Source organism: Leucopleurus acutus (genome assembly GCF_964270905.1).
Source record: "Leucopleurus acutus genome assembly, chromosome: 9".
In the NCBI taxonomy this organism is placed as follows: domain Eukaryota; kingdom Metazoa; phylum Chordata; class Mammalia; order Artiodactyla; family Delphinidae; genus Leucopleurus; species Leucopleurus acutus.
In genome coordinates this window covers 5,311,665-5,326,911 of record NC_139144.1, presented here as the reverse complement: position 1 = coordinate 5,326,911, position 15,247 = coordinate 5,311,665, and the positions used below count along the sequence as shown (strand labels likewise).

At 38.9% G+C, this 15,247-nt stretch overlaps 1 protein-coding gene across 1 annotated transcript in view; it reads right to left on the bottom strand.

The window, feature by feature from the left end:
- The window catches only part of SPMIP7 (sperm microtubule inner protein 7), a gene marked incomplete at both ends in the record, with an annotated part of 53,798 nt that overhangs the window by 13,652 nt on the left and 24,899 nt on the right, over positions 1-15,247 (bottom strand). Inside the window, 2 exons of the mRNA XM_082846193.1 lie at positions 1,185-1,292; positions 2,543-2,584. Coding sequence (XP_082702319.1) covers positions 1,185-1,292; positions 2,543-2,584 — 150 coding nt within the window. The remainder of the gene's footprint in view (positions 1-1,184; positions 1,293-2,542; positions 2,585-15,247) is intronic.

The window sequence follows — 15,247 nt, the reverse complement described above, 5'->3', positions numbered from 1 at the left end:
TCACACTACAGGCTTGCAGGATACCTCCTGCAAGGTTTTCAGTCACCACCGAAACTGATGGGGTAACAGCCATGATGTGTAGCAGCTCAGTGGCGTAATGAAGAAGATGTGGTACGTATATACCATGGAATATTACTCAACCATAAAAAGGAATGAAATAATGCCCTTTTCAGCAACATGCATGGACCTAGATATCATCATACTAAGTGAAGTAAGTCAGACAAAGACATATCATATGATATCACTTATATGTGGAATCAAAAAAGAGGGTAGAAATTAACTTATTTACAAAACAGAAATAGACCCACAGACATAGAAAACAAACTTATGGTTACCAGGGGGTAAGGGGGGGAGGGATAAACTGGGAGATTGGGATTGACATATCCACACTACTATGTATAAAATAGATAACTAATAAGAACCTGCTGTATAGCACAGGGAACTCTATTCAATACTCTGTAATGACCCATATGGGAAAAGAATCTAAAAAAGAGTGGATATATGTGTATGTATAACTGATTCACTTTGCTGTACACCTGAAACTAACAACACTGCAAATCAATTATACTCCAGTAAAAATTAAAAAAAAAAAAAAAAGACACAGAATGTCAGCTTCCTGTAGTGTATCCTGTGAATCCTAAGGAAGTAATTTCTGAGGCTCAGTAGTTCCACTGGTGAAAGTGAATATATACATACTTTTTGTATATATTATATATGTAATATATTCATAAAACATAGCATGTAAAGATATATTGCATATATATGTAGGCACCCAGGTTAGTCAGTGCTCAAAACTATAACCTCCTTTGTGAGAAACTACAGTCCTTTCAGGTGCCTTTCTTTCAGGTATCTTTCAGGTATCTTTCAGGTATCTTTCCTCTTAAGCCGTGAGAGCACCAGGCTGTTGTTTTTTTTTTAATTTTATGGAAGTCGAGTTGATTTACAGTGTTGTGTTAATTTCTGCTGTACAGCAAAGTGACTCAGTTATACACATATACATTCTTTTTCAGATTCTTTTCCATTATGGTTTATCCTGGGAGATTGAATATAGTTCCCTGTGCTGTACAGTAGGACCTTGTTGTTTATCCAGGGCCGTTTTTTAATTGCTCCATTCATTGCAAAGCCCATGACCATGTTTCCTCCTGAATAATAAAGTGAGGGGAATAATCATAAGTGGAACTCACCAACTTGAGCTCGTATAAAGAATTTCAGAGCTGCGAGGCTGGGCGAGAGATGTGATGTCTCCATGGGGGTCGTCAACGTCATCAGCATTTGTAGAATGCACGCAACCACTGTTAGGATGAAAAGAAACATAGAAAAAATAGATGAACATATCCTAACTTGCAAAGGAAATCTTGCCAAAATAGATCAAAATGCAAAAACTTAACCACGGTGATGGAACAATTTGCCTTAAAAAAATAAAGTAAGGAGACTTTCTCTTTTTTAGAGTGAGAGCAACAGCTGGTTTGTGTTTTTGAGCAAAGAAGCAGCTGCTTCTGCAGCCCTGAGCCAACTCCTCCCTGGAGCTTGGAGGCAGCCGGGGCAAGGCAGAGATGGGTGTCTCCATAGCTGAGGGGCCTCCTGTGGGGACAGAAACGGGGCAGGTGCCTGGGGTTGTGGGCAACTGGCGATGTGCCTTCGGGGCCAATTAGTCCACGGCAGTGAGAGGGTGTCCTGCAGGCGCTTCTGGGGCCACTGGTAGGAAGGTGAGTCAATTCTACAGTGGGGTAGGAGAGGCTGGAGTAATGAGGGGGAGGGTAGAGATGAAAGGCCCAGATTCCTCTGTTTGCTTGGATTTACTTTGTTCCAAGGTACTGTGATCTGAATGTTTATGTCCCCCCCAAATTCATACGTTGAATTCCTAACATCCAAAGGTGATGGTATCAGGAGGTGGGAGGTACTTGGGTCATTAGTGTTCTTATAAAAGCGACACCACGAGCTCCTTGCCCCTGAACCATAAGTGGACACAAGTCTGTGACCCCTTGGCCGTCCCTACCTTCCAGCCTCCAGAACCGTGGGAAATAAACGTCTGTTGTCTACAAGCCACCCAGTCTGTGCTATGTTGTGACAGCAGCCCAAGCTGACTAAAGCACACGATTTTTTCTCCAATATAAAGCAGAGAAGCCCCCAAAGGGTGGTGTCGCACATCTGTGCCACCCACGGAGAGCCAGATTTAAATAGGAAAGCAAGAGATCGCACTTCCTGCCCTTAGCTTTGGCGAGCACATTGTAGCTTCCACATCAAGTGTAAAAGTCTTTCTTGTTGACAACACCCAATATTAGTAGCATCCAAGGTATTTTATCTCATAAAATAACCAATTTGGGAACACCGAAGATACTGCTCCCCCTTTCTTTCCCTTATTAAAATCTTTAACGCATTTTTGATGAAATTCCTGACAGGCAGCATGCTAGGAAAACATTAGAAATCTGTTAGAAAGCGTAAGCTGTTTCAAAAAGTGAATTACAAACATGAGCGAGCTGAAAGCAACTACAATTTAGATGTACATCTAGTAATTTTTAAAACATTAAGAAACATTACTTACGTATAGAGAGGAATGTATTTGCTTCTGGAACTTGGACTCACACTTAGAAAAAGAGAAAACATAGGCAACTGAGTTATCGACATTAATAAACATCACGATTAGAGTATTTCTCTTATTAAAAAAAGTCTTCAGAGATATCCCATAGAAATGGGCTTCCAAAAGTTTTAAGCAGAAAAGATTTAAAGATGTAGTTTTTAAGTGATGAAAATCAAGCACAGAACAAATTCACTCCAAACAGCCAAGAACACGTAAGTCCCTGTTGACTCTTACGATTTAGCTCCAAAGCCTTTTCTCCTGGGTTTTTCTTTGCTGTTTTTGTCCTCAATGGTTAGACACGTCATATTTGGCAAAGCTGACCTCTCATTTTCTTAGACACACAGAGGGTACACATTTGACTGGCTTTTACTGACTATTTAGTGTAACTCTCCATGGTGGAGAGGAAGCGACTGTGGCCCAAAGGAGTTCAGTGATGTACACAAGATTGCAGTGACTTAGGGCGCTTAGAGGAGCTTGGGTTTATTGTGTACTTTCCCTGCTCCAACCCTAGAATCAGCCATTTTTCCAAGGATCTCACAATGTCTTTTATTGGAGAGTGGCCTTTTAAACCAAAATTTCGGAGCTAGACATGCTTCTGGCTGCTTGAGTGTCCCTGCTTCTAGGCTCTCCCAGCGGACAGAGCTAGGAATATCTGGGTGTATTTGAACCCGTGTGTATCCATATATCTACATATATTTCTGTATTTACTTTCTGCAATATATATATATATATATATAAAGGGATACCTCAGAGATATTATGTGTTCGGTTCCAGATCACGGCAATAAAAGTGAATACCACAGTAAAGCGAGTAACACAAATTTTTTGATTTCCCAGTGCATATAAAAATTATGTTTATACTAAACTGTAGTCTATTAAGTGTACAATGGCATTATGTCTAAAAATGTCCATACCTTAATTTAAAAATATTTTACTGCTAAAAAATGCTAACCGTAATCTAAGTCTTCAGCAAGCTGAAATCTTGTTGCACTAGTAACATTAAAGATCACTGATCACAGACCACCATTACAAATATAATAATAATGAAAAAGTTTGAAATATTGTGAGAATGACCAAAATGTGACACAGAGATGCAAAGTGAGCAAATGCTGTTGGCAAAACGGCCCCGATAAACTTGCTCGAGGCAGGGTTGCCACAAACCTTCCATTTGTAAAAAACACAGAACCTGTGAAGCACAACAAAACGAAGTGTGCCTGTAAACATGAGTTCGTGGATGCCCCCAAGTCTAATCAGCACCACGGGGCTCATTCTCAGCCTTCTCTGACAGTGTGAGACCTGCCTCTCACCATCTGCCAAAGATTTACTTTTTGTCACATGTAACAAAATGTGACAGAAAGGCACAAGTCACACTACATGTTCTTACATGGAGTATACATGTAAGAAGTTTAGAATTGCCAACCTGTTTCTTGGTGAGAAACACATCTACCAAGTAGAGTACAGATAGTACTTACATACAGTTCTTTTTGTCATTAGCCTTAGAGTTCTGTGTCAAAATACTATTTCCAAGTTTATGAAGGTCCAAATTTAGGATCACTCCTGTTTTCCCCATCCACTTAAATGTAGTTATGTCATTTGTTTGTAATGCAGATTCACTTGTTACCTTCTGAATTCCATCCTGGATTTTCCCACCATCCTGGTATACATTTCTCTCTCTTTCTCTATTTTTTACCTTGCATTCAGTACAGTTTGTTCTCTATGGTGTACATAGAGTTCTATGGGTTTGAGAAATACTGTCATGTGGCCAGCACCACAGAACCATAGAGAACTGTTCCATCATCCTAACGTTTGTTTACAGGCTCTTTGTCTTCAACGCTGTCCCCCTCCCCCAAATCCTGGTAGCCACTGATCCACTCCTACCCTTGTAGTTTTGCCTTTTCTAGAATGTCATATAAAAGGAATCATGCAGGGCTTCCCTGGTGGCACAGTGGTTGAGAGTCCGCCTGCCGATGCAGGGGATGCGGGTTCGTGCCCCGGTCCGGGAGGATCCCACATGCCGTGGAGCGGCTGGGCCCGTGAGCCATGGCCGCTGAGCCTGCGCGTCCGGAGCCTGTGCTCCGCACCGGGAGAGGCCACAACAGTGAGAGGCCCCCGTACCGCAAAAAAAACAAAAAAAAACCCAAAAGGAATCATGCAGTGTGAGCTCTTTTGGATCTGGCTGCTTTCATTGAGCAAAATGCTTTTTAGATTCATCCATATTGTTGTGTGTTGCGTTTGTTCTTTCTCATTGTGTAGCTCTACTCTAGTATCTTTATCCAATACGTGTTTTTCCATTCACCTGTTGAAAGCAATCTTGGTTGTTTCTAGGTTTTGAAGATTATGATTAGAGCTGTTATGAGCATTCACATATAGGTTTTTCTTGCTAACGGGAGCAGCATTTACTAGGGGAAGGCTCCAAGGTGAGTGGATCCCTCAGGAGTTCTGAGATATGGCAGAACTGACTAGGACTTACAGCTTTTAGTTCAGTAGATGATTCATCATTAATAAATGCAATGGATGCATAGAAACTGGGTGAGCTATTTGCCATTTTACCACATGACATGTAAATAGAAAGATGCTAATAAAGTTTTTCTTTTCTTTTCTTTTCTTTTTTTTTGGCTGTGACACGTGGCTTGTGGAATCTTAGTTCCTCAACCAGAGATTGAACCTGGGCCCATGGCAGTGAAAGGGCCTAACCTAACCACCATGGCAGTGGTTAGGTCGAGTCCTAACCACTGGACTGCCAGGGAATTCTCGCTAATAAAGTTTTTTTATTAGCACTCACATAATATTAAGAGTTAGCACCAGAAATTTACATCTTTATTCTTTTAAAAGATATTTGAATGGGATTATCAACTATTCCAGCTTGCTGTGTTTATAAGGAACTTATATTTTGAATGTTTTAATCTTTGATTTAAATTATTACCATTCAATTTATACATTGGAATCTATTATTTTTATTGGGGTGTTTTATACCTTTGGTTAAACCATCTTTTAAATAATCTTTATCAAAACTTTAAATACTGATTTTAGAATATGGCTCAATAAAATCAGTTTGCTGACACGACTCAATATTTTTCTCAATACTGTCATTACTTGCAATTCCAGATTCAACATTTAAACTTGATTATGATTTTGCATATTTCCACTTCACTACACTTTTTTATTCTAAAAATTTTTTAAAATCCTTTTTTTACATCTTTATTGGAGTATAATTGCTTTACAATGTTGTGTTAGTTTCTGCTGTATAACAAAGTGAATCAGCTATATGTATACATATATCCCCATATCCCCTCCCTCTTGCATCTTCCTCCCTATCCCACCCCTCTAGGTGGTCACAAAGCACCGAGCTGATCTCCCTGTGCTCCCAGCTGCTTCCCACTAACTATCTATTTTACATTTGATAGTGTACATATGTCAGTGCTACTGTCTCACTTCATCCCAGCATACCCTTCCCGCTCCCCATGTCCTCAAGTCCATTCTCTACATCTGCTGTCCCTAGGCTCCTTAGAACCATTTTTTTTAAGATTCCATATATATCTGTTAGCATACGGTATTTGTTTTTCTGTTTCTGACTTACTTCACTCTGTATGAGAGATTCTAGGTCCATCCACCTCACAACTAATAACTCAATTTCGTTTCTTTTTATGGCTGAGTAATATTCCATTGTATATATGTGCCACATCTTCTTTATCCATTCATCTGTCAATGGACACTTAGGTTGCTTCCATGTCCTGGCTATTGTAAATAGTGCTGCAATGAACATTGTGGTACAGGTCTCTTTTTGAATTATGGTTTTCTCAGCATATATGCCCAGTAGTGGGATTGCTGGGTAGTATGGTAGTTGTACTTTTAGTTTTTTGAGGAATCTCCATACTGTTCTCCAGAGTGGCTGTGTCAATTTACATTCCCATGAACAGTGCAAGAGGGTTCCCTTTACTCCACACCCTCTCCAACATTTATTGTTTGCAGATTTTTTGATGATGGCCATTCTGACCGGTGTGAGGTGATACATCATTGTAGTTTTGATTTGCATTTCTCTAATGATTAGTGATGTTGAGCATCCTTTCATGTGTTTGTTGGCAATCTGTATATCTTCTTTGTAGAAATGTCTATTGAGGTCTTCTGTCCATTTTTGGATTGGGTTCTTTGTTTTTTTGTTATTGAGCTGCTTGTATATTTTAGAGATTAATCCTTTGTCAGTTGCTTCATTTGCAAATATTTTCTCCAATTCTGAGGGTTGTCATTTCATCTTGTTTATGGTTTCTTTTGCTATGCAAAAGCTTTTAAGTTTCATTAGGTCCCATTTGTTTGTTTCAATTTCCCGTACTCTAGGAGGTGAGTCAAAAAGGATCTTGCTCTGATTTATGTCATAGAGTGTTCTGCCTATGTTTTCTTCTAAGAGTTTTATAGTGTCTGGCCTTACATTAAGGTCGTTAATCCATTTTGAGTTCATTTTTGTTTATGGTGTTAGGGAGTGTTCTGATTTCATTCTTTTACATGTAGCTGTCCAGTATTGCCAGCACCACTTATGGAAGAGGCTGTCTTTTCTCCATTGTATATTCTTGCCTCCTTTATCAAAGATAAAGTGATCATATGTACATGGGTTTATCTCTGGGCTTTCTATCCTGTTCCATTGATCTATATTTCTGTGTTTGTGCCAGTATCATACTGTCTTAATTACTGTAGCTTTGTAGTATAGTCTGAAGTCAGGGAGCCTGATTCCTCCAGCTCATTTTTCTTTCTCAAGATTGTTTTGGCTATTCAGAGTCTTTTGTGTTTCCATACAAATTGTGAACTTTTTTGTTCTTGTTCTGTGAAAAATGCCATTGGTAGTTTGATCGGGATTGCATTGAATCTGTAGATTGTTTTGGGTAACATAGTCATTTTCACAATGTTGATTCTTCCAATCCAAGAACATGCTATATCTTTCCATCTGTTTGTATCATCTTTAATTTCTTTCATTAGTGTCTTATAGCTTTCTGCATAGAGGTCTTTTTTCTCCTTAGGCAGGTTTATGCGTAGGTATTTTATTCTTTTTGTTGCAATGGTAAATAGGAGTGTTTCCTAATTTCTCTTTCAGATTTTTCATCATTAGTGTATAGGAATGCAAGAGATTTCTGTGCATTAATTTTGTATCTTACAACGTTACCAAATTCATTGATTAGCTCTAGTAGTTTTCTGGTACCATCTTTAAGATTCTGTATGTATAGTAACATGTTATCTGCAAACAGTGACAGTTTTCTTCTCCTTTTCCAACTTGGATTCCTTTTATTTATTTTTCTTCTCTGATTGCTGTGGCTAAAACTTCCAAAACTAAGTTGAATAATAGAGGTGAGAATGGACAGCCTTGTCTTGTTCCTGATCTTAGTGGAAATGGTTTCAATTGTTCACCATTGAGAGCAATGTTGGCTGTGGGTTCGTCATATATGGCCTTTATTATGTTGAGGTAAGTTCCCTCTATGCCTACTTCTGGAGGGTTTTATCCTTAATGGGTGTTGAATTTTTTTTTTTTTTTTTTTTTTTTTTTTTGCGGTACGTGGGCCTCTCACTGCTGTGGCCTCTCCCGTTGCAGAGCACAGGCTCCGGACGTGCAGGCTCAGTGGCCATGGCTCACAGGCCTAGCTGCTCCGCGGCATGTGGGATCTTCCCAGACTGGGGCACAAACCCGTGTCCCCTGCATTGGCAGGCAGACTCTCAACCACTGCTGAACCAGGGAAACCCGGCTGTTGAATTTTGTCAAAAGCTTTTTCAGCATCTGTTGAGATGATCATATGGTTTTTCTCCTTCGATTTGTCAATATGGTGTATCACGTTGATTGATTTGGGTATATTGAAGAATCCTTGCATTCCTGGGATAAACTCCACTTGATCATGGTGTATGATCCTTTTAATGTGCTGTTTGATTGTGTTTGCTAGTATTTTGTTGAGGACTTTTGCATTTATGTTCATCAGTGTTACTGGCCTGTAGTTTTCTTTTTTTTGTGACATCTTTTTCTAGTTTTGGTATCAGGGTGATGGTGGCCTCGTAGAATGAGCTTGGGAGTGTTTCTTCCTGTGCTATATTTGGGAAGAGTTTGAGAAGGATAGGTGTTAGCTCTTCTCTAAATGTTTGATAGAATTCGCCTGTGAAGCCATCTGGTCCTGGGCTTTTGTTTGTTGGAAGATTTTAAATCACAGTCTCAATTTCAGTGCTTGTGATTGGTCTGTTCATATTTTCTATTTCTTCCTGGTTCAGTCTTGGAAGGTTGTGTTTTTCTAAGAATTTGTCCATTTCTTCCAGGTTGTCCATTTTATTGACATAGAGTTGCTTGTAGTAATCTCTCATGATCCCTGTACTTCTGCAGTGTCAGTTGTTACTTCTCCTTTTTCATTTCTAATTCTATTGATTTGAGTCTTCTCCCTTTTTTCTTGATAAGTCTGGCTAATGGTTTATCAATTTTGTTTATCTTCTCAAAGAACCACTTTTAGTTTTATTGATCTTTATTATTGTTTCCTTCATTTGTTTTTCATATCTTTCTGATCTGTTCTTTATGATTTCTTTCCTACTGCTAACTTTGGGTTTTTTATTTCTTTCTTTCTCTAATTGCTTTAGGTGTAAGGTTAGGTTGTTTATTTGAGATGTTTCTTGTTTCTTGAGGGAGGATTGTATTGCTATAAACTTCCCTCTTAGTGCTGCTTTTGCTGCATCCCATAGGTTTTGGGTTGCTGTGTTCTGATTGTCAGTTGTTTCTAGGTATTCTTTTATTTCCTCTTTGATTTCCTCAGTGATCTCTTGGTTATTTAGTACCATATTGTTTAGCTCTCCATGTGCTTGTACTTTTTACAGTATTTTTCCTGTAATTGATATCTAGTCTCATAGTGTTGTGGCAAGAAAAGGTACTTGATAAATTTTCATTTTCTTAAATTTACCAAGGCTTGATTTGTGACACAAGATATGATCTATCCTTCAGAATGTTCCATGAGCATTTGAGAAGAAAGTGTATTCTGTTGATTTTGGATGGAATGTCCTATAAATATCAATTAAGTCCATCTTGTTTAATGTGTCATTTAAAGCTTGTGTTTCCTTATTTATTTTCATTTTGGATGATCTGTCCACTGGTGAAAGTAGGGTGTTAAAGTCCCCTACTATTATTGTATTACTGTTGATTTCCCCTTTTACAATTGTTAGCATTTGGCTTATGTATTGAAGTTCTCTTATTTTGGGTGCATAAATATTTACAATTGTTATATCTTCTTCTTGGATTGATCGCTGGATCATTATGTAGTGTCCTTCTTTGTCTCTTGTAATAGTCTTCATTTTAAAGTCTATTTTGTCTGATATAAGTATTGCTACTCCAGATTTCTTTTGATTTCCATGTACATGGAATATCGTTTTCCATCCCCTCACTTTTGGTCTGTATGTGTCCCTAGGTCTGAAGTGGGTCTCTTGTAGACAGCATATATATGGGTCTTGTTCTTGTATCCATTCAGCCAGTCTGTGTCTTTTATTTGGAGCATTTAATCCATTTACATTTATGATAATTATCGATATGTATGTTCCTTTTACCATTTTTTTTATTGTTTTGGGTTTGTTTTTGTAGGTCTTTTCCTTCTCTTGTGTTTCCTGCCTAGAGAAGTTCCCTTAGCATCTGTTGTAAATCTGATTTGGTGGTGCTGAATTCTCTTTACTGTAAAGATAATTGTCTTTAAAGGTTTTAATTTCTCTGTCAAATCTGAATGAGATCCTTGCTGGGTAGAGTAATCTTGGTTGTAAGTTTTCCCCTTTCATCATTTTAAATATGTCCTGCCAGTCCCTTCTGGCTTGCAGATTTTCTGCTGAAAGATCAGCTGTTAACCTTATGGTGATTCCCTTGTATGTTATTTGCTGTTTTTCCCTTGCTTCTTTTAATATTTTTTCTGTGTATTTAATTTTTGATAGTTTGATTAATGTGTGTTTTATCATGTTTCTCTTTGGATTTATCCTGTATGGGATTCTCTGTGTTTACTGGACTTGATAGACTATTTCCTTTCCCATATTAGGGAAGCTTTCAACTACAATTCCTTTAAATATTTTCTCAGTGTCTTTCTTTTTCTATTGTTCTTCTGGGACCCTATAATTGGAATGTTGGTGTGTTTAATGTTGTCCCAGAGGTCTCTGAGGCTGTCTTCAATTATTTTCATTCTTTTTTCTTTATTCTGCTCTGAGGTAGTTATTTCCACCATTTTATCTTCCAGGTCACTTATCGGTTCTTCTGCCTCAGTTATTCTGCTATTGATTCCTTCTAGAGAATTTTTAATTTCACTTATTGAGTTTCTCATAATTATTTGTTTGCTCTTTGGTTCTTCTAGGTCCTTGTTAAATGTTTCTTGCATTTTCTCCATTCTATTTCCAGGATTTTGGAATATCTTTACTATCATCACTCTGAATTCTTTTTCAGGTAGACTGCCTATTTCCTCTTCATTTGTTTGGTCTTGTGGGTTTTTACTTTGCTCCTTTATCTGCTGTGTATTTCTCTGTCTTCTCATTTTGCTTAACTTACTGTGGTTGGGGTCTCCTTTTTGCAGGCTTCAGGTTCATAGTTCCCATTGTTTTTGGTGTCCACCCCCAGTGGGTGAGGTTGGTTCAGTGGGTTGTGTAGGCTTCCTGGTGGAGGGGACTGGTGCCTGTGTTCTGGTGGATGAGGCTGGATCTTGTCTTTCTGGTGGGCAGAACTGTGTCCAGTAGTGTGTTTTGGGGTGTTTGTGAATTTATTATGATTTTAGGCACCCTCTATGCTAATGGATGGGTTTGTGTTCCTATCTTGCTACTTGTTTGGCATGGGGTGTCCAGCACTGGAGCTTGCTGCTGATTGAGTGGAGCTGTTCTTAGCATTGAGATGGAGATCTCTGTGAGAGCTCTCACTGATTGATATTACATGGGGCTGGGAGGTCTCTGGTGGTCCAATGTCCTGAACTCAGCTCTCTCACCTCAGAGGCTCAGGCCTGATAGCCAGCCAGATCATCAAGACCCTGTCAGCTACATGGCTCAGAAGAAAAGGGAGAAAAAAAAGAGAGAAAGAAAAAATAATAAAAATAAAATATAAAAAATTATTTAAAAAATAATTAAAAATTTAAAAAGTAATTTAAAAAATGAAGAGAGCATCCAAACCAATAAACAAATCCACCAATGATAACAAGTGCTAAGAACTATACTGAGATAAACATAAAAGTCAGAAAGAAAAGAGTTGCAGACAGCAAACCCCAAGTCTACTGTTGCTCCCAAAGTCCACCACCTCAATTCTGGGATGATTCATTGTCTATTCAGGTATTCCACAGATGCAGCATACCTCAAGTCGATTGTGGAGATTTAATCAGCTGCTCCTGAGGCTGCTGGGAGAGAGTTCCCTTTCCCTTCTTTGTTCACACAGCTCTTGGGGTTCAGCTTTGGATTTGGCCCCGCCTCTGCATGTAGGTTGCCCTCTGGCATCTTTTCTTTGCCCAGACAGGAGGGGGTTAAAGGAGTGGCTGATTAGGGGGCTCTGGATCACTCAGGCCAGGGGGAGGGATGGGTACGTAATGCGGGGCGAGCCTGTGGTGGCAGAGGCCAGCGTGACGTTGCAACAGCCTGAGGCATGCTGTGTTCTTCAGGGGAAATTGTCCCTGGATTATGGGACTCTGGCAGTGGTGGGCCGCACAGGCTCCCAGGAGGGGAGATGTGGATAGTGACCTGTGCTTGCACACAGGCTTCTTGGTGGCTGTAGCAGCGGTCTTAGCGTTTCATGCCCGTCTCTGGTGTCTGCACTGATAGCCGTGATTCGTGCCTGTCTCTGGAGCACATCTAGGTGGTGTTCTGAAGCCCCTCTCCTCATGCACCCTGAAAAAATTGCCTCTTGACTCTTAGGCAGTTCCAGACTTTTCCCCAGACTCCCTCCTGGCTAGCTGTGGTGCACTAGCCCCCTTCAGGCTGTGTTCACGCAGCCAAATCCAGTCCTCTCCCCGGGGTCTGACTTCTGAAGCTCAAGCCTCAGCTCCCAGCCCCCACCAGCCCCGGCGGGTGAGCAGACAAGCCTCTCTCAGGCTGGTGAGTGCTGGTCGGCACCGATCCTCTGTGTGGGAGTCTCTCCACTTTGCCCTCTGCATCCCTGTTGCTGCGCTCTCCTCCATGGCTCCAAAGCTTCCCCCTGCTGCCCACCCTCTGTCTCCACAAGTGAAGGGGCTTCCTAGTGTGTGGAAACTTTTCCTCCTTCACAGCTCCCTCCCAGTGGTGTGGGTCCCATCCCTATTCTTTTGTCTTCGCTTTTTCTTTTGTCCTATCCAGGTACGTGGGTAGGGCAAAAGAAAAAATGTATGTGGGGAGTTTCTTGCCTTTTGGGAGGTCTGAGGTCTTCTGCCAGCATTCAGTAGGTGTTCTGTAGGAGTTGTTCCACATGTAGATATATTTTTGATGTATTTGTGGGGAGGAAGTCTTACTCCTCTGCCATCTTGAAGGTCCTCCAAAAAAATCCTTCTTTAAAGGGCAATTTATGCTGGTTTTATTGCAGTGCTACATACAATTGTTAAACATTTGGAAAATGTCACCTTTGATATTATTTTTCCATAACTTAAATTTATTAATAATTTATTAATTTTGCTGACTAAGGCCTAAAATCTCCCATACTTTGCTTTGCAATTAATGATGGATTAGGTAAATATAAAATTAAATGTACAAGATTAAAAACCCTCCCATTGAGGTGATGATCAAATTGACCATCATTAAACCAGAACATCATATGAAACTCCAGGGAACAAAAGATGGGATTATCTCACTGTGGACGCATGCATTCTTCGTATGCATTATCTGTCTGTCTCACACTATTCTTCATAACCGGCCACAGTATTTGTTGCAAAATACACATATCTGTTTAAAGTTCCATGTGATTCATTCTTATGTTTTCTATTCTATTTAATTTTAACAAAATGCTGGTTGTGACTCTCCACTAATGGGTTGCAGGCTACAAATCACTCATTAGTCTGCTCAGCAGTCTACTCACTAAACTGGGACAGGACAACTGCTGAGCCATGCTGAGAAATGGGTCCTTGGCTCAGATCATAAGTGAGAATCGACTTCAAATGTTTTAAAGAGATAAATATGAAAAGAAAAACTTTAATTATTTTTAGGAAAAAAAGTAAATGAAGGATAATATCCTTTTTACTTCTGGATAGAGAAAGATCTATTAAAAATTCCACAAATATAACAAGGTATGGAGGTAAATATTGATGAATTCAGTTATATTAAAACTTTGAACTTCAGTTCAGCAAAGGGCACTATAAAATAGAAAAGTCACAGCCTAGAAGGAGATATGCATATTGCCAATAAAGGATTTTAATCCAGAATAATAGATTTAAAAATTTGTATAATCAATCAGTAAAAGACAAAATATATGAACGAGTAAGTTATACATGTGAACATGCAGTAAGTTACAACTTACAAAAAAAGTGGTTATTAGTAACCAGGTAAATGTTAAAATTATAATGAAGTACAATTTCATGCTTCTAAAATTAGAATTTTTCTAATTTGAAAATTCCAAATGCTGGCCACAAAGTTCAGTAGTGGGAATTCAAGCATTGCTGACGGTTGGTCCATTGGTAAAACTCATTTGGAGAATAACGTAGCAATATTTAGAACATAAAGAAGTTTACACCTCTTGATGTAGCAATTGTACACGTAAGGATGTCTATATAAAACCCAGAAATAGCTTTATACTTTATAAAGATATGGGGATATTGTTTCCAACTCCAACAGAAATAAGACAAAAAATTAAGTTATGAGAACGGATGAATAAATTGTGGTATAACGATTCAATGGAAGACTATGCGTCAGAGAAAATGAACACCTAGAGATGCCAGCATGAGTCTCACAAACACAGTACTGAACAAAAATGTTAAGTTGTATGAATATACGTTTGATACCACTTATAAACGTGGAACACTTATTTACCACTTGTAAACATGGAGCACAATTCCACATCTTGGTTAAGAATAACACACATGTTTTAAGGGTGCATGAAAATGTGAAACTTCACAGCTGGAATAATGGTCATCCCTTAGGAAGGCACATGTGCTTAGACAGAAGTACATAGGGGCTTCTGTGGTGTTAGTAACGGTTTGTTTTTATAGTTGGGAAGTAGACACGCAGATTATATCATATTTTTATTTTACATTTTTATATAGGAATTATTCAAAGATAAATTTAAAAAATAAAAACAGAGATGATGGCTGTATTGTGGGTCAAAAGAAGAAAAAAGAGACAAAATAGTGACATTTTCAAAGACAGAAACACCAAACTTTTTAGACTAAATGCACAAAATTACCTATGTGGAAAGATTAGTAATAAATCATTGTTTCTAGCATTAATAGAACTCAAAATAACTATATGATACAAAAGTTGATAGAAAATTATTCATAATCCCTTGAAGTCCATGCATTTTACAACATTATAATTCTTCATATCAAGTGACATATAAAACACTCCTTATTTTTAAATGGTTGTGGTATATTTGATAGTCTAAATTTTAAGAAGGGTTAAGAGAAATCAAGAGAAAGCTGGCAACACGGAGTGACTGAACTGGGATTTGTGTTCTCTTTCCAGCCACAGGGACGAAGTCTGAGGGCCTCTGGGATGCTCTCTGGAGGACATGCCCCTCACGCATGGGCTAGAGCCTCTGATTCTTATG